Source organism: Lissotriton vulgaris, chromosome 4_1, assembly GCF_964263255.1.
Source record: "Lissotriton vulgaris chromosome 4_1, aLisVul1.2, whole genome shotgun sequence".
Lineage (NCBI taxonomy): Eukaryota > Metazoa > Chordata > Amphibia > Caudata > Salamandridae > Lissotriton > Lissotriton vulgaris.
The window spans coordinates 703,694,742-703,716,252 of record NC_141691.1 but is presented as its reverse complement, the minus strand read 5'-3'; the positions used below and the strand labels follow the sequence as shown (position 1 = coordinate 703,716,252).

Here is a 21,511-nt window from a genome sequence, read left to right as displayed (position 1 = left end):
CACCCACTCTGTCCTCAATTGCCCACAAGGCCATTGTCTTTGGACACTAGACATGAAATTATTGCCACCACCTCGGCATTCAAAAAAAGGACCATTGGAACAAATGTTTCTTTTTTTAAATTAATTTACTGATTCATCTTAGATTGGTAAATAAAAAAAAGAAAACACCATTGTTGGTGCATGCATGTGCCCACAAAATTATATGGTCACTGCAGCTTCTCCCCACCCCCTTTTTTTTCTTTTTTCCTTTTTTTCTTCCTTACTTTTGGCTGTGCTGCACAGCATCTTGCTGATGCTCTACAGTATCACTAGAAAGCATTGGCAAATTGAAGGCGAGACCTATTGTCTTTTCCAATACTTGTTTTTCAGAGCTGTGGAGAGGTATCAGGTGGATGTTGAATAACGAGTCTCGCTGTTGGTGACATTGTATTTGTAGACGAGGAAATAACATTTCTGTATCTAATTTTACTTGTACGTTGGAATTTTCTGTTGTTTTTTCTGTCATGTAAACCAGACCTGTGTTTTACATTTGCAGATCTCGGTGAAATACATTCTAGGCTCCTGGACCACAGACCAGTTATTCAAGGAGAGACACGTTACTTTGTGAAGGAATTTGAAGTAAGTTTCTCTTTTCAATTGTTGGGGAGACTTTTCAAACTAATTAACAGGTGGTGGCCCTTTCTTTATCATTCCATTCGCCTGCCCTGTGTTGTGCCTTTAGTCTCAGTTGCATGCAGGAGATGGGCTTCCTAACTTTTTCTTATTTTGTTTCAGGTTATTTATGTAGCACACAACTAATTCCAAGGGGCAGAAGGAGTGCTTTACAGTCAGTGTGGGCATGTTTCACCTCTTGAAAGTTAAAGGGCATAGGTGAAACTTTACAAAAATAAGTTGGAAAATTCATCATGTTGATTGGTTGAAATAAATTTGAGGTTAATGTTTGAGCACAATTATGGATTACAAGGGTATACAACGAACAAGATGTAAAGAATTGAGAGCGTTTACAGTATGTTTGTAGTTTGTTCTGTGGCTTGCGTGATGAAGACAGTTCAGTGTTGGTGGAGATATATTGAGAAGAGCATTGCTTTCTATGTTGTGAGAGGGTGCTAGTCTTATGTTTATATTGGATTTTGCCTGTATGGCGCTTGAGGCATGCTTGCAAGATCTCCTGTAATGAAAAAAAATCTTAAAAGGGGCTTAGAGCCCACTCATTACTTACCTTTGCTTGTCATTGGTTGGCTCCCATGTCACTCTCATTTTTTTTCTTCCTGTTGCCAAGCGCAGCCTCTAGTTACATTACACAAAGGCACACTAATTTTTACAGGCACTGGGAGATAGTGATTTTCACCAAACCATGGTATATTGAGCCATCGCAGAGACTCGGACCTGGTTCCCCAGCTCCAAAGTCAGCAGCCCTGGCCGTATAGCCACCTCCTCTCCATGCTCAGTATTCCAGCTAGCTACACTTTGACATGCTGTAATGGGCATTTGTTCAAGAATATAAACTGCATATTAAGTATAGGGAAAATAAAAATGTATCTTATTTGTTCGTGCATTGCTTGAAGTTAAATAATTAACAAAAGTTAAATATTAAACTCTATGAAGTGCTCTGGCCACATAATATCGCTTTTTTTCTTACACGTTAAGCTATGTAGCACAGCAGCTCGCACCGCTGTGTAATATTTTAAAAAAACATTAACAAAGATCTTGCATAGGGAAAATCTACTGGCTTTGTCAATGCTTGTTTTTGGGTGCGGTAGAAAGTATCATTGCCTATAGATTGGGCAAAGATGGAGAAGTCTCGTTTTTTTCCCAACCTTCTTTTGGAGATTGCCAGTCAGATGGGTGGTGCTACGGGCAATGCAATTATTTGTGAAAACATTCAATTAATGAGAACAAAAACAAGAACTCTCTGATACAAGTCCAACAATTTTGAGAAATAAATAAACAAACACTCAAAAGCTTTAAGTCATGTATTAAATCAGTTGTATTAAAGGTTTCAAACATTTGGTATCTGAATTGTAATCATTCTTGGATAACATTCAATGCTTGTAGTGACTGTCAAATAAAAAGTGACTTTCAGTGAAAGGTGCTCAGTGAATGGCGAAATATACAGTGCAATCTATGTACAAGTATATACAAGTTTCTTCATTGGCCAGATCACGCTTTTGAACCAAGGATTCCTAAAGTTCCTATAAAATAAAATATGGATCGACATCCCACGCCCAATATGGATCTCTCTGACCCCATCATCAACCTCTCAGACCATTACACAGGCAGAAAGAGACGTCTTAAGCAAGGGACTTTCCTTCGTCTCAACGAGCAGACCAGACTCATTCACCGTGAAGTTGGAACTACAAAAGTTCTTCCGAAAGGTGAGATTGAAATATTACTTTGGGAAGAATGAATATACGCCCAAACCAACAGCAACACCCTTTAAACCCCCATCATCGTTCACACCTGGACCATACTGCATGAGCCAGCGGATACTGGCATTTGAACAGGTGGTGATGCAAGAGGTAATGGTATCCTTGGAAGAGAAGCATTACTTCAAATATAATGTCACGAAAGAGGAGAAAACCGCACTACGGGAACTGAGTAAAAATCAATCTATCGTAGTGAAGGCAGCCGATAAAGGTGGAGCGGTTGTACTACAGAACACCAGAGACTACATTATGGAGATTGAACATCAACTTGGGGTTAGAGAAAGCTACCAACCGATACCAAGGGACCCTACAACAAATATAAAATCACTCATCGAGAATCTGGCAGAGGAAGGAGTCATGAAAGGATTCTTGAGTATCCCTGAAAAAGACTTTTTGATCGACCGAGAACCGCGCATCCCCACAATATACACATTGCCAAAAGTTCATAAACGTTTGGAAAACCCGCCCGGAAGACCCATCAATTCGGGTTGTGGCTCAGTGCTGGAACCAGTGAACCAGTTTATAGACTATTTTCTGCAACCATGGGTCCCTGAAACCAAATCATTTGTGCGTGATTCCATGCACATCATCCAACTACTAGAAAATCAACCATATAACAACACTACCCAATTCATGGTTACAATGGATGTCTCATCACTCTATACCTCCATACCCCAGGACAAGGCTATAGAGGTGATCCGCTCCACACTCAACAAACGACCAGCGCCACATTGGATACCGACTGACTTCGTGATCGGCCTATTAGAAATCGCAATGAAAATGAACTACTTTGTCTTCAAACAGCAATTCTACTTCCAATGTAAAGGAGTAGCCATGGGCGCTACATATGCCCCCAGCTTGGCGAATATATATATATGGACAACTACGAGGAGGAATTCCTATATGCACATGATACGCCGTACATTGATTCAATCACTGTCTGGAAGAGATATATTGACGACGTCATTATGATCTGGACAGGCACTGAAGATGAACTAAACCAATTCTTTGAATGGCTTAATGAAAAAAGCAGGGACATCCAATTCACCATGACCTATGATCGCAACACCATCGCATTTCTGGATCTCTCATTCCAGGTGTAGAATGATATGCTCTACTGTGATCTCTATATGAAAGCCACAGAAAGAAACACCTTACTTAAGTATGACTCACACCACCCACGCAACCTACGAGACAACCTGCCCTATGGACAATACTTGCGGATGAGGAAAAACTGTACTAGAAGATGTGATTTCTTCAAAGAATGTGAAGTTCTAACCAAACGCCTGCGCAAAAGGGGCTACCCCTTGGGACTGCTGAAACGTGCAAAGAAAAGGGCGTGGTATTGCCCAAGAGATCAACTTCTAGATCCTAAGAACAAGAAACCTCCAACCAGTAATTTGGTGTGCGTCACCACCTTCCACACAAAAAGCAACATGATTAAAAAAACGGTGTTGAAATACTGGAATCTAGTGGCACCAGAATTGAACATGAAGGAGAGCCCGTTGTTTGCCTTCAAGAGGGGACGCAACGTGAAAGACAATGTTGTCAAGGCCTACCTGACACCTCCCAAAGCTCCAGATCTACGAGATCTACTTGGACTTCCGCCCGTTGTGGGACACTTTAAATGTGGCACTTGTAAGGCATGCCCACTTTGCTTGGAGGGCCTGGCTCTCACTCATGGAAACAAAACATATAAACTTCCTTCATTGACAAACTGCAACACCTCAAATGTCCTTTACATAATTCTTTGCCCCTGTGACATGCCATACATCAGGCAGACAACCCAAAAAGTTAAAATGAGGATACTGCAGCACATGAGTAGAGTCGGGTGCAAGACACAAGGTGCTCCCCTAGTGGAACACTTTATCAACAAAGGCCACAGTCCAGAGAGTATCCGCTGGAGGGTTGTTGAGAAAATAAATGCCAACCCAAGGGGTGGGTCTCTAACATCAGTCCTGAGCAGGAAGGAATGTAAATGGATCCATTGTTTGAACTCTGTAACCTCTGGGCTGAATGAGTATGAGGAGGTATCAAAACAAATGAGTCTAGTGTAAACTATGGTATTTCCAACCTGGACTAACCTCATTGTGTCATTGTCCCGAATCTTGTAATATCATTTTCCATTCAAAAACATGAGACCTCGGGTTCGTCTTATTGTGTACGTCATAAGCCTGTCTTTCACGAAATGTTATGACCCCATGTACCTACCTTCCCTTAGATCAGGCAATCGGGAATAGATCACCTTTCAGTTCACAAATGTCTAATACCACTGAAAATACCATCACGATCTGACATTATTCCTTACCTACACATTCATTATGTTTGCCATACTTTTTTGATTAGCTCAGTCTGTCGAATTCTCATTGTTAATTAACATTTTTTTAAATTGTTAGTATAAATAATAACAGCCGGCTCTACCCGTCTGGTCACGGCAATACCAATGTCATCACGATATGGCAAGGTCTAATCTTGACCAATGTATCCATCATGTTTGCCACACTGGTTTGACAAGCTTAAAGGTCATTATTAAGGCTGTTAAATTATAATGCATTTTCAATGTTAAACAATTTTAATTTTCTTGTTCTTGTCTGTCGAATTCAAACTAATTTGCAATTTTATTGTTAATTTTCGTTGGTAAATTGTATGATGCATACTTAATGTTTAGTAACAACGATTTCTGGATGGTCTTTGCTTGCCATACATGTATCTCCATTCTGTTCACGCAATTCGCATGATACAGTGATTGGTGCCACGTCGTTGCTAGGCAACGAACGTTCCAACGTGCACGCCACAGCCGTACCTTCATTACGGCTTGCGGGCTACGCGCTGTCAGACTCGGCCCCCCAAACGAGAGGAACGAAGCACCTCCGTTTACTTCGCAAGTAATCTTTTAACAAGGTAAGCGCCTGAAACCCCAGCACGCTTCTCTCTACCGAGCGGCCGCTCACTGCGATCCCCTCAATAGTTACTCGCAACCCGAGCAACTTAAATCCCATTAATTACACGCATTTATGCCTTGATCCACCGAGCGGCGGGGAAATGCGATCACTTACAATCCGAGTAAATAATTTGCACATATATGCCGCTATGGGCCACATGCAGTGCTTTAAATCGGCACTTGCACTGACCGGTTTTTAATGGGCACGCGCTTCCTAATCTAGCGTCCCGATCACTACACCTCACTTGACTGAGCTCAGTAATTGGTGCACAATGCGCACAATTCCTCACCTTTGTTTAATTCTACAACAATTACGTGCTTCCATGCCTTGATCCAACGCCGCTATCGGCCACAGGCAGTAAGGCTTTAAATCATATTTTGGCTTCGCACTGTCCGGCTTTTTAAAGGGCACTCATATGATATAGTGATGCACCACCTCACTGGGTTGAGTCCAACTATAAGCGCATATTTAGCTCCATTGTCATAGCAATCCCCTATCAGGACACAGATTACTGATACTGTGTTCTTGCTCCGTAGAGTTGATTGGCATGAATGCCACTCCGGTCTCAGGCTGAAGTTATCCGGTCTGTCCCATAAGTGAGTACTGTCTTCTAATACTTTACTTAGTTGCAAGCCTTTCATGCACCGGAACTCTCTCTGATACACAGTCCTTATTTTCTAGACTGTCCCTCTGTCTTGAGAAAGACCCGTCGCGACCACCAACCGGGGCGCAATAGGGTCGAAACGTCGACGAACATCATAGGCCCAGAAAGACCAGGATCCGGATAGGAACTTTAGGAATCCTTGGTTCAAAAGCGTGATCTGGCCAATGAAGAAACTTGTATATACTTGTACATAGATTGCACTGTATATTTCGCCATTCACTGAGCACCTTTCGCTGAAAGTCACTTTTTATTTGACAGTCACTACAAGCATTGAATGTTATCCAAGAATGATTGCAATTCAGATACCAAATGTTTGAAAACCTTTAATACAACTGATTTAATACATGACTTAAAGCTTTTGAGCGTTTGTTTATTTATTTCTCAAAATTGTTGGACTTGTATCAGAGAGTTCTTGTTTTTGTTCTCATTAATTGAATATTTTCACAAATAATTGGTCCGACCCAACAGAACCGCTTTTCATTTAAACCATAAATACCCATGTTCTGAGGGACACAGGGTTACCCCTTTTTTTCTTAGCTACGGGCAATGCAGCAGTAAAAGGAGAGTTTATCAGAAGCTTTGTGTGTGCATGGCTTTATAATACACTAGCTTACCGTCGCGCGTTGCTGCGATCTCAGAAGAAAGGAAATTTAAGGAAACTTGTCATGATAACATTCAATTTACATAGTGTCATTTTTATTGAAACATATTCATTTTAATATGGAAAACATTTTAAAGTGTTGTTTTAATTCTGTTTATTTATTCGAGTGCTTGTGGATACACGTTATTTTTTGTTTTTCCGTCTGGTGCGTACACAAATAAATCAGAAGGTTTTCCGACGCGTGAGCTGGCCACATACAGTTGTCCATGTGAGAAGCACGGATTCTCCAAATCTAGTCCACACACTTGCAGCGATTGTCCTTGTACTTTGTTGATGGTTATTGCAAAAGCGAGTCGCTCCGTAAACTGTAAACGTTCAGTATTGGAAAGAATATGAGGGCCCTGGGGGACTGGGGGGCTAGGGGGCCGATATTTAACAAAGTATTTTTTTTTTTCGTTGCCAGAAACCTTTGTGGGAGTGTACTCAACAACTTCCCAAAGTTTCATGGCGATCGGATGAATGGTGTAGTAATGCATAAAGGAAAAACAGACATACTTTCGTTTTTATATATATTGATTGGGATATTTAATGTTATACATGTAGGTAGGTAGCCAGTAAAGATTCCTGAAAGTGAGACTGTTTCATTGAAGGTGACTTTGAGTTGGGTTAGAGTTGTTTTCATGAAGCTGGTGAGTAATTATTTCCCCTCTCAGTGTGGGCTTATACAGTTGTGTGGACAGTGGTAGGTGGGATGTTAGCTTGAAAGAAGGGTTTTATATTGCACAGCATTTTTATTTGACTCTAGCCTGTTTATACTTTCTTATTGATCTTTCCTGGCGAAGTTCTGGTAAGTGTGAACGACCAGAGGTTTTGCTTTCGTAAAGGGGGCAGAGTGAATACATTTAGTCACACTTTGTTCATCTATCTTAAAATCTGTAGCAGAAATTTAGTATGCCATCACTGATTAGCGGAATATGTGTGTTTGTGAGGTTCAGTTTTGGTGGGCATGTCAAGTAGTATTTAATGGTCACTACTGTCAAATGATACAGAGAGGTTCAGATTTCTATCGTGATTGCTGCTCAGTTTAATTTGAGTTATACAGAAATACTCCCCCCCCCCCCCCCCCCCCCATATTTTATGGAAAGACAAAACAACAAAAAGCGAGAAACATGTTTTTGCAAAGTCACAACCTCATTACAGATAAAGTATCACAAAGAGTGTTGTTAATTGGATCCCAGTCTTGTCACAGGTGCCCATGCTACTGCTTCCGGCTCGTATCCATTCAACAGGGATGCTTCAGCTCCTTATAGAGAAGTCAGTAGTCAAACCTCCTAATGTTTTATCTGTCATCTATAAGGCTATACTATCAGTCATTCCACCCAGTGGGCTGTTCTGCTTCTTGATTACAGAAAACTGTTTTAGCCGGGTCTAGTGGCTCAGTGGACTAATGCTTCCACTGAAGGGGCCTGTGTTTGACCTCATGGTCACAGGTTCAAATCCCGGCGGGTCCACTCAGCCTTTCATCCATCTGAGGTCGATAAAATGAGTACCATTGAGTTGGGTAATAATAAACATCTGTTATTCAGTGCCAAGATACCTACGGGTGAACATGCCTTTACAAATACACATGTTATGTTAATGCTAACATCTCATGAAGCTGTGAATGAAGTTACACCGAAACAAGCAAAGCACGTCCTATATTTTCCTGTATAGGCACTTCCTTCATGCCTCGTTTGATGTAATTCCTTTTTTTCTATATCGACAAGAAAAGGATCATATGGGAAGTTAAATCTAAAAAGTCCCTTTTTGACCATCACCCCCACACAATTTTTATTTACTCCCACTTGACAAATATACTTGAAACGTGCCATGCCGATCCATTATTGGATGGACATTTCTGGGCAATCTTTTGGACAGATTCATTGAACTGTACCAAAGTAAGTAAGAAAACAAAAAATAGGCGTTTCAATGGACAGTCAGATCTAACTGGTTCTATAGTCACTAGTGGCCCTTCTGTAATAAACTTTACTTAATGGTAAGGTGGTAGTCGATATCCTGAACTCAATATTGTGGCATATGTCCAAAACCTGTAAATCAAATGCCTGTTATTCCCCAACTTGTTGCCTCTATAGCTCTATAAATTCCCTTGTGAAGAAATCTGGCCTCCTAAAAGCTAAATATTGAAGTACAGCAATATTTGGAATGTAATTCTAGTGATTCTTATAAAGCCAGGAAGAAATGCATGTTAATATGTAACCAGGAAGGCTTCAAGCAGGTACACACGTTCAGACCTTCAGTTCTACTGAAGAGATCTCTGCATGAGCATTTGTATGTTTATGTGTAAATATATGTATAGAGCTCAGATCTAGCTAGTAAGCAATTGGACCTTTTGCTATAGTACTTCCAATAAAGAGACTTCATCACATGACTCTTGTCTCTGAACAAAAGCAACCCAATATTTTATGATTACACCTTTATCTGCCACGTTTCTAACTATGATGAAGACACGTGGAGGCAGCACCAAATTCAAAGTAATTTCCAAAGGCAATGAATCGTATAAAAAATATATTTTTCTTTATTGATTTTTTTCTTTTGAAGGTGCACAAGACAGCCAACGCGTTTCGCTCTCCAAACTTGGGAGCTTCGTCAGGGCAAGATCAAGTGAGCTGAAACCTATCTGGGTTTTTAGGTCAAATAGTATGGCTTGATAGGCGCAAAATCGATATTTTGATTTGAACGGAATCCAGTTGAACAAAGATATTGCTCAGGGAAACAAAGGAAGAAATGACTAATTTCTCCACTTGTAAGTCCAAAGAGCGTCAAGGGGGCCGTAGTTAATGACAGTCAGAATGCAATAGTGTGCAAGTTCCTATAGATGTCACATGTGTTCCATATTCATATTGACTAGTATAAAAAGCGTCACAGAGATAAGCAGTCCTTGATAAGCTGCACAATTTAATGGGTCTCACGCTACGGTGACAGACGAACCGGCCCCCGCGAAAAACGCCAAGCTTGGAGTTTCTTTGTTCAACTGGATTCCGTTCAAATCAAAATATCGATTTTGCGCCTATCAAGCCATACTATTTGACCTAAAAACCCACATAGGTTTCAGCTCACTTGATCTTGCCCTGACGAAGCTCCCAAGTTTGGGGAGCGAAACGCGTTGGCTGTCTTGTGCACCTTCAAAAGAAAAAATCAATAAAGAAAAATATATTTTTTATATGATTCATTGCCTTTGGAAATTACTTTGAATTTGGTGCTGCCTCCACGTGTCTTCGAACTTTTTTCTGGGAACCCAGTGGGACCCAACCACAGCAGGTCTCAGAGGTTGAACAGCACAAGAGATTTAAGATTATATGGGATTTTTTGAAGTTTGAGGTGCTTTCTTGGTTGGTCCGCTGTGGAAAATTGTTTCTCTACGTTTCTAATTATGGCTAATGCCCCCATCTCAATGTAGGTACTTTTTTGAGGAAAACGTAGCTTGAATATGAATTTTAATCTAATTTGCCTCCTCTGATGAGGGATCTTTTCCCTGATGACTTTTCTTTAGTTTCATGGGGCCTGCTTGGTGTCATCTTATTCACTAAATCCCCATACTAGTAAGAGGTTGCAACTGCGTATCTTGCAGATTGATAGTCTTATTGTTTTGTATAGTAACTGAATAGTTGTGGTTTACAGTTTTTGTTACTGCTTAGGTAAACCGCAGGGTAGCAGACGTAAGTCTGATTTGTTGCTCTCCTTAATATTCTGGGTCAAATGTTCTAATTTTCTTAGATGCCCTGCATATTACGGGCTGCTTTTTTTTGTTGTGCAAATATAGCCTTTTTTCAACGCAGTCAAAAGTTTAATTACCTTAGTTACTGCTAAGTTGGAAGTAAGCACAGATACTGGCTCAACTCCAGAGGATAAGCATGAGTACAGGAAAGTACCTATGGAAGAATAAACAATGTTTGTCTAACCGAATTGCATTAGTACCTAGGGTTATACAGTCTTGACATGTTTTTATGCTGTAAGTTAGTTGATTCTGTGGTACCTAGCCAATCAGATCACAGAGTAGAATCTTTGACTATTGAATTGTCGTCAACTGTGACATTGATGACAAATATGATTTGAAGCTTACTGATCTACTTGGTGTTTTCCGCAGTGTAAATAGGAGTCAAGCTCCCTTACCCATAGTAAATCTTTATGTAGTCATTCTCAGCTGTTCAATTGAAGGCTTGTCGATAGTGAAATGTGGGGCATTGATCATACCGACATAGTAAACCCTCTATTTTTTTATGTGTGGGCTGGGAATAGAGGATCAGCTACAGAAAGCGAAAGAAACAACGGAAAGCCAATGAGGAATGTTCACCCAAAATAATAGCTTTTACAGTAATGGCAATCTTAATTTGTTATCATTTTTGGTGGGCTGTGTCTTCTCCATGGCGACTAAGCCAAAGGTGAAGCCCCGTTTCCTAGATTTGGTGTATATATCCTGTTCATTTCCTTTGGGAGATTGTCAAAATATTTCCATTTCAATGTTTTAGTGTTGCATGCAAAATGCAATAAGAATCTACTATAGCACACAGCTCATGTTGTTATCTTGTTTGCAAGAGCAAAGTGTAGTTCTGACATTTTAGGACAGGAAGTCGATAGAGTAGCTGTTAAATATGGGGCAGATAAAATCAGGCTTTCTGATTATAGAATCCTAAAGAAAATGAGAATCTGAATAAAAGAACCTGACATAAATAAAGTACAAAACAAAGATTTTGAGAGACTTTATGACAAAGCTAAAATATGAAACAATCTTTCAGAAGAAAATAAGTAGCTGACAAGTGAATTCAAAAACCAAACAAGAAAGTAAGGCAAACCGCAATTAAAAGCAAAACGTACTACTTAGGAGAAAGTTAATAATTGCCATTTCAGAACTTGTGAAAAGCAGAACATTTAAACAAGCATTGGCAAAGCCAATAGGTTTTGCCTATGCAAGATCTATTGGCTTTGTTAATTTTCTTTTGTAAAGTTTGCGTAATGGTGCGAGCTGCTGTGCTACATAGCTTAAAGTTTAGAAAAAAAAGAAATATCGTAGCCGGGAAAATTATAAATTGTTAATAAAATTAAAAATAGGAAAAACTGAAAAAAGTACGAAATTGTGAAGGAATTGAGAAACAAAATCAAAGAAAACTATGAAAGCACAAACTACCAATATCGCTAGATTTCTACTGCTTTGATGACAGCAAATTATAAATAGGAAAGCTTGAGAAGAGATGGCAGTCTTTTAAACACCCAGCCGATATTGTCTCTCAGTCCTGCAGACAGCCACACATAAAGATCTGCTTCTATCTCACAATTTTACATAGTTTGCCTTTGTAATTTCTCCTACAAGCAGTCATTAATTTGCCACTGCCAAACACTATCGGTTTCCACTCCCTTCAATAGATTCTTTGTTCTGAATACTTGTCGCCAACAGTGATAAATGTTTCTAGGATAAAAGTATCAAGATCAGTGATCAACTTCTAGACTACACTGGTCCTACGTCAGTAACTCTCTTACCCTACTACAACATTTTGACCTGGTCTTCTTTCTCCAACTTTTATATGGATAACTTCCTGAACCGCAATCAAATCTCCTCAGCAACATCTTCAATGAAATCGTCCTCAAATCCAGACAGCCTTATACCAGATAATTATATTGATATAGCATTCACTACCCCTGATGAGGCATTGAAGCACTTTTCAGTGAGTAGCACGCTACTCCGAAACCCAAAGTGGATTAGTGGTGGAGTAGTATAGGCAAATGAAACATTTCCTAGTAGACACAAAGGAAAGTTTCAATTCTATTAAGGACTCCGCGGTGAGGATTATGCTCTACTTTCTTTATTTTCCACCACCAGCAGTATTCAACTTTAATAGAAAAAAACTCTTTCCCATGGAACATCGGAAAAGGCCAGTCCCAAAGGTCAGCCAATCAGCAGCTGTATACGTCCTGAAAAGTCCGGAGCTGCTGGGATACTTCCTCTTTCTTGACTGCGACCATCCAGCCGTCGTCGAATTTAACTAGTCCGTTTTGGTAGACTGAACCTAAAAGAAGCCAAAGGATATCAAGATGAACCAGAACTTAATGACCACAACGTTCACCAAATAACATAGTACAGTAGAAAAAGGTGGAAGATAAGAAAAACACAATGCCAACTGAACTGTAAATCCATGTGAAACATGACCATGCTTTTCAATGAGAACTGTGAGAATACGTATACCATACGGAGTGCTGAACTATAGTCGAGGGTAGGTGAAGACTGAATCCTCAGGAAACTCTGGGCGGGAATAATCCTCGCCTCTGAGTCCTTAATAGAATTGAAACTTTCCTTTGTGTCTACTAGGACATTTTTCATTCTATGGCAGGGCCAGAGGCGAGGGATATGCTTGTTCAAAGCTTGTCCACCACCAGGGAAGCTATTTCAACGACTGGTTTAAAATAATACCTTTTAAACATAGTCTGATGAACAGTCAGCGGCATTGATAATATCTTCGAGGCATGCCCCAAGATAAAAGGCTTCTCTAACTAAGTGCGCACCGAAGTGTGAAGTATCAGTGCCTGCTTCCCGCATGACCCATCTGATCCATCTTGCTATGGCGGGAGAAGAGACAGCCTTGAAGGGTTTCCTAAGAGCTATCAGCAGCTGATTCAAGCCATGGGGGCGATATTAGTCTTTCATTCTCTCGTAAGCCTTGAGGCAACGCACCACACACAATTTAGTGTGTTTATCAAAAGCCGGGTACAAGATCACCCAAGAATCCGACTTAGTGCGGCGGGAAATATGGAAAGTAACTCCTTGAGGGGTAAACACCCGACCATGGAGATCCAGGGCTCTCACATTAGAAACCCTCCGACAGGAGACCAAGCAAAGAAGCATGGCCAACTTCGCCGAAAGCTCCTTGGGGGACAGGTACTTATTTGAGTGCCAGGACTTACAAAAGGGATAGCACCTTGTTGATGTCTCACAATTTTGAATATTTAGGTAATGGTGGCAGGGATGAGCGAATGCCTCTCATCAGTTTGCAGACAAACGGGTGTTCCCCTATAGCATAACCCTGCACCGGGTCGTTGCCCGCTGAGATCGCCAATCTGTAAGAATTAATTGTGTGTTATCCCAAACCCTCCGTGGCCCGGGCGGCCAAGAAGTTCAAGATGTGGATCACCTCGCACCCCATGGGATCCTGATCCCGGCCAAGACACCAACCCACTCATCTGGCCCAAGCAGATCTGTATCGTTTGTTGGTGCTGTCTGGCCATGCTGCTTCCCTGATGTTTTGAGCTTCTCCTGATAAGGAAAAGTGGGGGGGGGGAAATTAGATATGAGTCAAGATATGCGGAGGATGTTGTTAGGGTAAAGAAGAATTACCCTTGGGATCCATTTTGTTGGATTTAGTGCCCTCACACACCTTTGCAGGTGTCATGCTTCATCATTTTGGCCTGCTCCTCGTTGGGTCAGCGATGCAATACCCAACGGGCAACACCTCAAAGAGGGGCCTTTTAGCGGAGATCTTTTTTAAACTGCCGTGTAGATGAAGTGCAGGTGTGGGGGCTAGAAAGATTGTAGACATGTCTGAGTGATTTTAAAAATAAGCTAGGGGTACCAAGGAATGATTTATTCTGGCGGTCCACTGCTTTAATTAAAATAGATTCTAGAGGGTAAAACTGGAATATTATGCTTCCAGAAACCTTTCAGAGTGTGCTATTGTCCGGTCAAAATGTCTCTCGCTATTGTCAATTAACAGGCGATTCTTCAGGACCAAAGGAACTATTTAGCAGGTATCTATGGAGTTCACTGTCTACAGATAATGATTGTCCATAATGTATTATGTGTATACATTAGTGTGATTTAAAACCATATACAACTGGAAGAAAAGGGGGGTAACTGTATCCCTATATTACCCTTCTTCCTTTGAAATGCCTGTGTTAAGCTGCAATTACCTAAAAAGTATAATGTTCAGATAACAACAGTATCCAGCGGGTAAAGCTTCAGGTCAGGTCTTCCACTGCAAGGTTGGGAGTTCCTGAGCTGCGTGTCTAGCACCCACCCCTCGCCGCTGATGTGTGTATATATATATATATATTCCTGGGCCGGGCCCTTTGAGAAATGACAGCCTTCTAGGGATCGTGAAGTTTACACTGAGAATTAATCCTCTACTGACGCTGGAGCGGGCATCAGGCTGCGAGCAATACAGACCCGGGAACCGGGCGTCAAGGCTTCCAGGCGTACGGGCTTGCTGCTTTGCGGGGAACTCACTGGCAGGAAAAACCTGAGACAGGCAACAAGTCACGAGACGCGCTCCTCCGGAGTCCTCCAGCGGCCATCAGCGCCACCACGGAGCCCGCCAAAACACACAGCCACGAAAGGAGTGATGAGGGACCCTCCCGCGGCAGGACAAACGAGCATAGAGAGCGCCGCTAGTCAGAGAAAACCAAGCGCGCGCGCTACCTTACAATCCTCCAAAAAGCGCTCGCGTTGCCATAAACATTGTCAACAATTAACGATTTAAATGTACAGGGTCACAAAACCATTCGAGAAAAGAAAAGCGACTTAACTGCTGGTGGAGCAGGAAAAGAAAGAGGAAGTATCCCAGCAGCCCCGGACCTTTCAGGACGTATACAGCTGCTGATTGGCTGACCAATGGGGCTGGCCTTTCCTGATGTTCCATGGGAAAGAGAGTTTTTTTCTGTTAAAGTTAAATACTGCTGGTGATGGAAAATAGAGCATAATCCCCGCCTCCTGTCCTGCCATAGAATAAAAGTTGTTCATTTTAGCGGTGGACATGTGAGTCTGTTAGTTGGATTGAATAGGATAAAGGAAGGATAAAGAAGGGAAGAGTCTAGAAAGTGTTATTAGGAAGATCATAGTAGTAAAATGGGGTTTAGGAAGAGTCAAAGGAGGGATTGAGGAGGGAAGAGTCAAGAGGTATTTTACCAATATTTGCACGCAAGAGGCCCGCCTGTCTGATTAGCCCAATTTCAATACTGCTAAAAAAGCACACCCCTGGCCCACATAATCTCTAGATCCAGGCCTGATCTCAAATCTGCTATGTTTGTTTGTATGTATTGATATTTCAATAGTGAAAAAATAGCGGGTAGAAACCGAGAGCTGTGCTTTAATTGGGCCGTTAGGAGGTGATACAAGATTCTGTACATGATATTAAAACTGACGTTAGAATTCAGATCTCCAGGTCCAAAAGTCAGATGATCAGCCACTAGACTGTGGTAAAATCATTAAGAAGTGGTGAACCTCCAAATGCATGATGGCATCTCGAAGAGCAACCTTCTCCACAAATATAAGTTTTGCATACAAACTGAATGCAGTATGGGGTGGATTCCTGAAGGGTCCGAACGATATACAACAGCTGCCCGCCTCTTGGTGTTTTTTGAGACTGCCAAATTTCAGATCGGGCTCCATTTTCTTTCCATGTGACTGGTTACTTTAGATTGCTTGCTGAACTGGTTCTCTTCCTTTAAGAAAGGTAGAGCTGAATTCATTCAGCTGCAATCCTCCTGATCTCATACAGTCTGTGTTCCCACTAGAATATGGAGTTTATCACAGCTGAAATCTTTTCCCTGCTCTCGTTGTTTATGTGCTGGGGACACTGACTGCAGGAGATGGTGTCCACTGATCAATATGCAGGGGATCCCCAATTAGAATACATCCCTTTATAAAATCAGGAAATTGATGCTGGGTTTCTCCTTAAAATGAAATTCCAGTAAAACTTGAAATGTCACTCTTTCACACTGGTAAAGAAGACCTCCTTGACCACATAAAGAAGACCTCCTTGACCGCAAATATTGAATTGTCTAGAACAATGCACACCCCTAGACATTACCCCATTAGCGTTAACCCCGGAAAATTTCCTAGTGTTCACAGTGATGCCCATTCAGGATGGCATGGCCAAAACTACAAAGGTTTCAATGTATCCATTAGACTTTATCAAGAAAATCAAAACATCCATCCGTGCAAGGGCGTGGTGCAAGACGCATTATCAGGCAGATTATTCCGCCTGTGTGAGCAAACTAAAACATTTCATGCCGAAATCATGCAAGCCTGCTGCATCCATTTACCCAGCAACATTCACAATGCCCACAAAAACCAAGCGTTTTCATTGTTGTCAAAAAGTTATCAGGTCCCCTTTTGCCTGTCTTCTCTGTCCCAAAAAAAGTCCAAGGATCTCTCTCTGCTTTTATAGCAAGGTAAGGCTACATTTAAACTGTTGTGCACTGCTATGTCATCTTCTGTCAGAGGTAAAGTCATGGGAGTAATTACATGCTTCTTGCAAGGAAATTCTGTTAGTACCAATTTTCTTTTCATCAGCTACATCACTGCATCTATCTTTGTCCTTGTTTCACGAAATACATGCATTTAGTTCTCTTGTACCATCCAGCGTTCCCTAGCTATCGCTGTCCAAATCTCCTTTTCCGGTACAAGTAGTAGCAACCACATAAAACGACCTCTGGTGTGAAGGGCACAGCCAAATGTTTTCATGCCTAGAGCAAATGTGTCTGAGGTAAAGAAAGTCCCACTTGCAGAGCTTAATGATCTAATTAGGTTTTCCTTTAAACCTTTACTTAGACGTCATTAATACACAGTCCTCTATTTCAAAGCTTGTTCATAAGTTCATTTATAGAAAAGTCCAAATACAGACACCCAGCCAACACGTGTTTCGAGGAGAATCCTCTTTCTTAAGGCTTATGTTTCATGGTACTTTTATGTTGAAATCCTAACATAGCGGTAATTGTGGTAAAATTCTTCAGTTTCAGTAATACCAGTTTTTGGACTTTATCCCATTTTAATTCATCTAGTTAAGTGTAGTTGTGAGCTATCCCTTGTTTTGACAGTATCATCTCAATTTCAAATGATTATCTGCCCTACATATTAAGTACCAGGATAAAGAATTTCCTCAGGGACAGTCTCAGTTCCAAACTTGTCCCGTTAGCTTTGGGTTAATTAAATGGATGTAATGGTTTTAAGAAAAACCTCTTTGGCACTTCATTTATTAAGAACTCTCTATTGGGCTTTGGTTCTGGAGGATAAGGCACTGGACGATATTTCCGTATTACCCCTATCTATGGCTTAACACGGGTAGAGCTTGCACAGTTATAAAAGTAAATACATGTGCATTACAAAGGTTAAACTCTTACTGATCAATGTGTAGAACCTTGCAAGTGCAGCCAATATGCTATTGCTCTTATAGCGTCAAAGGCACTGCTTTCGACTCATGGGTTCATGGGCAGGAACCGGTTTCATCTGCTCTTTACCGAGCAGAGGTCACACCTTTTGGTCTCCAGTTTTAACACTTGTCTGCATTAGGCCTAAGAAATCGGAGTAATTGTGTAAACTTTGTGATTTCTCTTGTTACAAGAAATAACAGAAAATTATGCAGGTATGACTTTTAGTAATGGAGATTAATACCCCAATTGTGTATTCAAACAATTTTTATTCGTATAAGCCCCCGACACATCTGGTTCAGATGATGGTCATCGGAGTATGTTCGGGCAACCCATAAGCAACTCTCAACTGTGGAATGTATAGAGATGGTGCGACATGCAGTGCCAATGAGGTTAGGGAAAAGTATTTCATCACAATAGCACACATTAGCATGTCAATACATCATCACAACATGCCTGTTCAAGTAATTTTGGGTAAACCCCTACCCAAGAGCACGGTATCAGACCGCGAGCGACTGCCGCTGTTCCTGTTACTTTGCATTTATTGCTATTTACTTAGCACAATATGCATCCTCGGGTCCATTTTGGACGAGCGGGTGCCTTTTGTGCTAAGAAATAGTGCATAATCCAGGGTTATGCTTCTTGCATAATTCCATGTAATTTCACGTAATATTGCTGTAATGTCACGAATTACGCTACAGCACATTACGAAGGTTACTCCCACCCCTGGTCTTCATCTCTGTCACACATGAAACCTCGAACCCAAAATTGTTACCTACACACCCACATCTGAACCTTCCGCAACCTAGTGGTGCTACTTTATTCTCAATCTAAAATGTGTAAATTTCTGCACAGGGATATATGTATAAATATAGTCCATACTGCTCCCCCACAGCTCTGTTTCATTCAGAGGTATTTATCTTCTCTCGCAGAATGGCTGCCACTCACTGCCACACATTAGACAAGCCTATTCATTGGTTCTCCTTTGTTAGTTCCTATGACGCAAAGAAAAGTTTTTCATTTGCTGTCGCAGTACGATTGTATTACAGCAAATGCGTGCATTTATATAAAAAAGCATTTGCAATGCAAACAGGTCTCGCATTTACGCGAGTCTGAGCTATTGGTATTTTAAATGACAATAACTTTTATTTATGTTTCGGTATTTAGAACATACATAAAAAGGCATTGTCATGTATAATGCTAGTAGCTTAGTCTCACAAATGCGAGACCTATTGCATTCAAATGCTTGTTTGTAAAAGCACCCTATGCTACGATTTTACTTTAATGGCGGCCACGCCCCTTTCTTAGATGACCCGCATCTAGAGAAAAGCACTCATCTGCCATTAAAGGTAAAAAAAAATAATAATAAAAAAAAAACATGGTATTTTAAAAAAATACAAAAAAGAGAGAATGACCGAACACTTTCGTGCTCTTAAAAATTTGGATCAAAGGTATCCTATTGGTTGTCATGCAGCAAACTGTGTTGAAAATAAGAGAAGTTTGGGATTTCAGTTTCATGGGTTGGAGGCTATATGTAGTGACCCACGGGGTGGAGATAGAGAACAAAAACTGAGACGATGTGAAGCTAGGTGGATTCTCAGACTTCATGCGGTGGAATGTGGAATTAATGTTGACCAGGAACTACATTATTTTCTCTAATTGATTGAATCTTGAACAGTGACCCAAGGTTAGCTGAATCCTAGTTAGAATGTTTCTTATAAGCAGGGTTTTATGAATTGTATTATCCAGTAAAGGGTGAGTAATGGAACTAATGCTGATCATTCATTACCATAACACCCTAATTTTGTATATTATAAATAGCTGAGCGCTATGAATTATAATGTACCTTATGAAGTGTAAACAATCTCGAGAGTGATGTAAATTGCGACTCTGAGTGTATTTAAATTGTGACTCTGATTGTATTTGAAAAGTAATGTGCAAATTGAGGCTTCTTTTTGACAAAGTTTTCCTTCTATTCTGATATACACTTTTTTCTCCCAGATGCATCTTCTCCCTCACCTGTCTTTTCCCTACTAATTCTTTTGCAATGCCTATGATTCTGATTCTGTGAAACACTGTATACTCACTAGTGGTCTTTTCTTCATGTCTTTGTTCAGTCCGACAGACAACTCCTATTCAAGGTTGAGAATTTGGAACTATACGTATGATCGATAGTTCCTTCTGATAGTTTCAGGTATAATGTATGTCGATTAGCTAATGAATATTGGTTTGAGCAAGGTAATTTAATTTGGAGTTACCAGTTATGAATCCGGAATTACCTGTATGCCGGTGGTTTTCTTTCTATTATACTGAATTGAACTTATGCTAGTAATTTAATGAGTAATTATATAATTAGTAATAAGTACGTTCTAATGCGATTTTACTAGTCTAAGATGGCGGCCGTCTATGAGACAACATTGTCCTATGTTGATTTCAACTAATACACTGTGGCGCGAACGGGCACTTAAACACCGTGTAACATCAACACGGCTGTTAACGAATATGGAATGCTTTTGATGGTGGCAGGGAGTACTCTCCTAGGTAAGTTGCCCAAGCTGTTGTACGAGCTGGCCTTTCATCCGTATGACGGAAATATTTGACGTTAGTTGTTTGTATGTAGGGTTACTTATATCGTGATACTGATTTATAGTATCTCGGTGCCTTTTTAGACCCACGTGTTTATGTACCCAGTAATATTCACTATATTTGGCGCACACAGATATTATATGATGGCAATTTGGTTATGTCACCCACAGGATTGGTTTGGGCTAATTTTAGATATCGTGTTTATGTATGTGGCTCGTAGTTTCGGATTTGTGCCGCACCGCGATACAGATAAAGTCCGTTATACTACTCATATTGAGTACATACTCCACGCTAATGTCGATTTACGTTTAAAAATACCTACATTTTATATGCTTTGTCGGACGTTTTGGTGCGTTATGACGCAATTTTATATATTTAACTGTTCTGGTTTATTTTGTCTCAACATGCTCGAATTTTAATAATATTCGATGTACTTGTCAAACGTGCAATTTAACTTGATAAAATCGGGGTGCTTTGAGCATCAATATTAAAAACCGGTCTACAGGCTTACCTTATTATGGTTGCCTTAGAATGAACCAGTCGACTTGTCATTGGTGTTAATCGTCAAACATGATATGTGCCTTTACATGTTATAGTGAACCTTAACAGTGGTTCACATTTCTATTACAGAATATCATCTATATATCTATCCACATGAAGGACTCTACAATAAGGAATGGATAGAGGTAACCTTTCGCAAACTTACCATACAGTGACATCCTTTGTCGAATTCATCTATTGATATTAAAATAGTTTTTATATGCTATTCTTATGATAAATTGGGGTATTATGCCTGTGTACGTAGGATTAGGCTGAAGTCGTTCTTATCAATCTGTTTTGAATATTTGGGTTTTAATTCACTCTTTGTCTTTTAATCAGTTAAAACTCTCTACTTGAGAAATTATTGATTTCTGGAACTGGCGTATATATACTGTTGAGACGTTTTACTTATATGGTGAGCTTACTGTTTGATCTTAATACGGCTATAGATAACTTGGACTTGCGTCTTGTGGCCTCCTGCTCATCACCGATCTATTGGTTTATAAGGTTTTCCTTCTACTTGGGAGATACAATAAACTTTGGCTTTTCCTAAACTGTTGAT

At 40.5% G+C, this 21,511-nt stretch overlaps 1 protein-coding gene across 1 annotated transcript in view; it reads left to right on the top strand.

The window, feature by feature from the left end:
• The window catches only part of BLOC1S5 (biogenesis of lysosomal organelles complex 1 subunit 5), a 207,398-nt gene that overhangs the window by 11,730 nt on the left and 174,157 nt on the right, over window positions 1–21,511 (top strand). Inside the window, exon 2 of the mRNA XM_086965005.1 lies at window positions 536–618. Coding sequence (XP_086821131.1) covers window positions 536–618 — 83 coding nt within the window. The remainder of the gene's footprint in view (window positions 1–535; window positions 619–21,511) is intronic.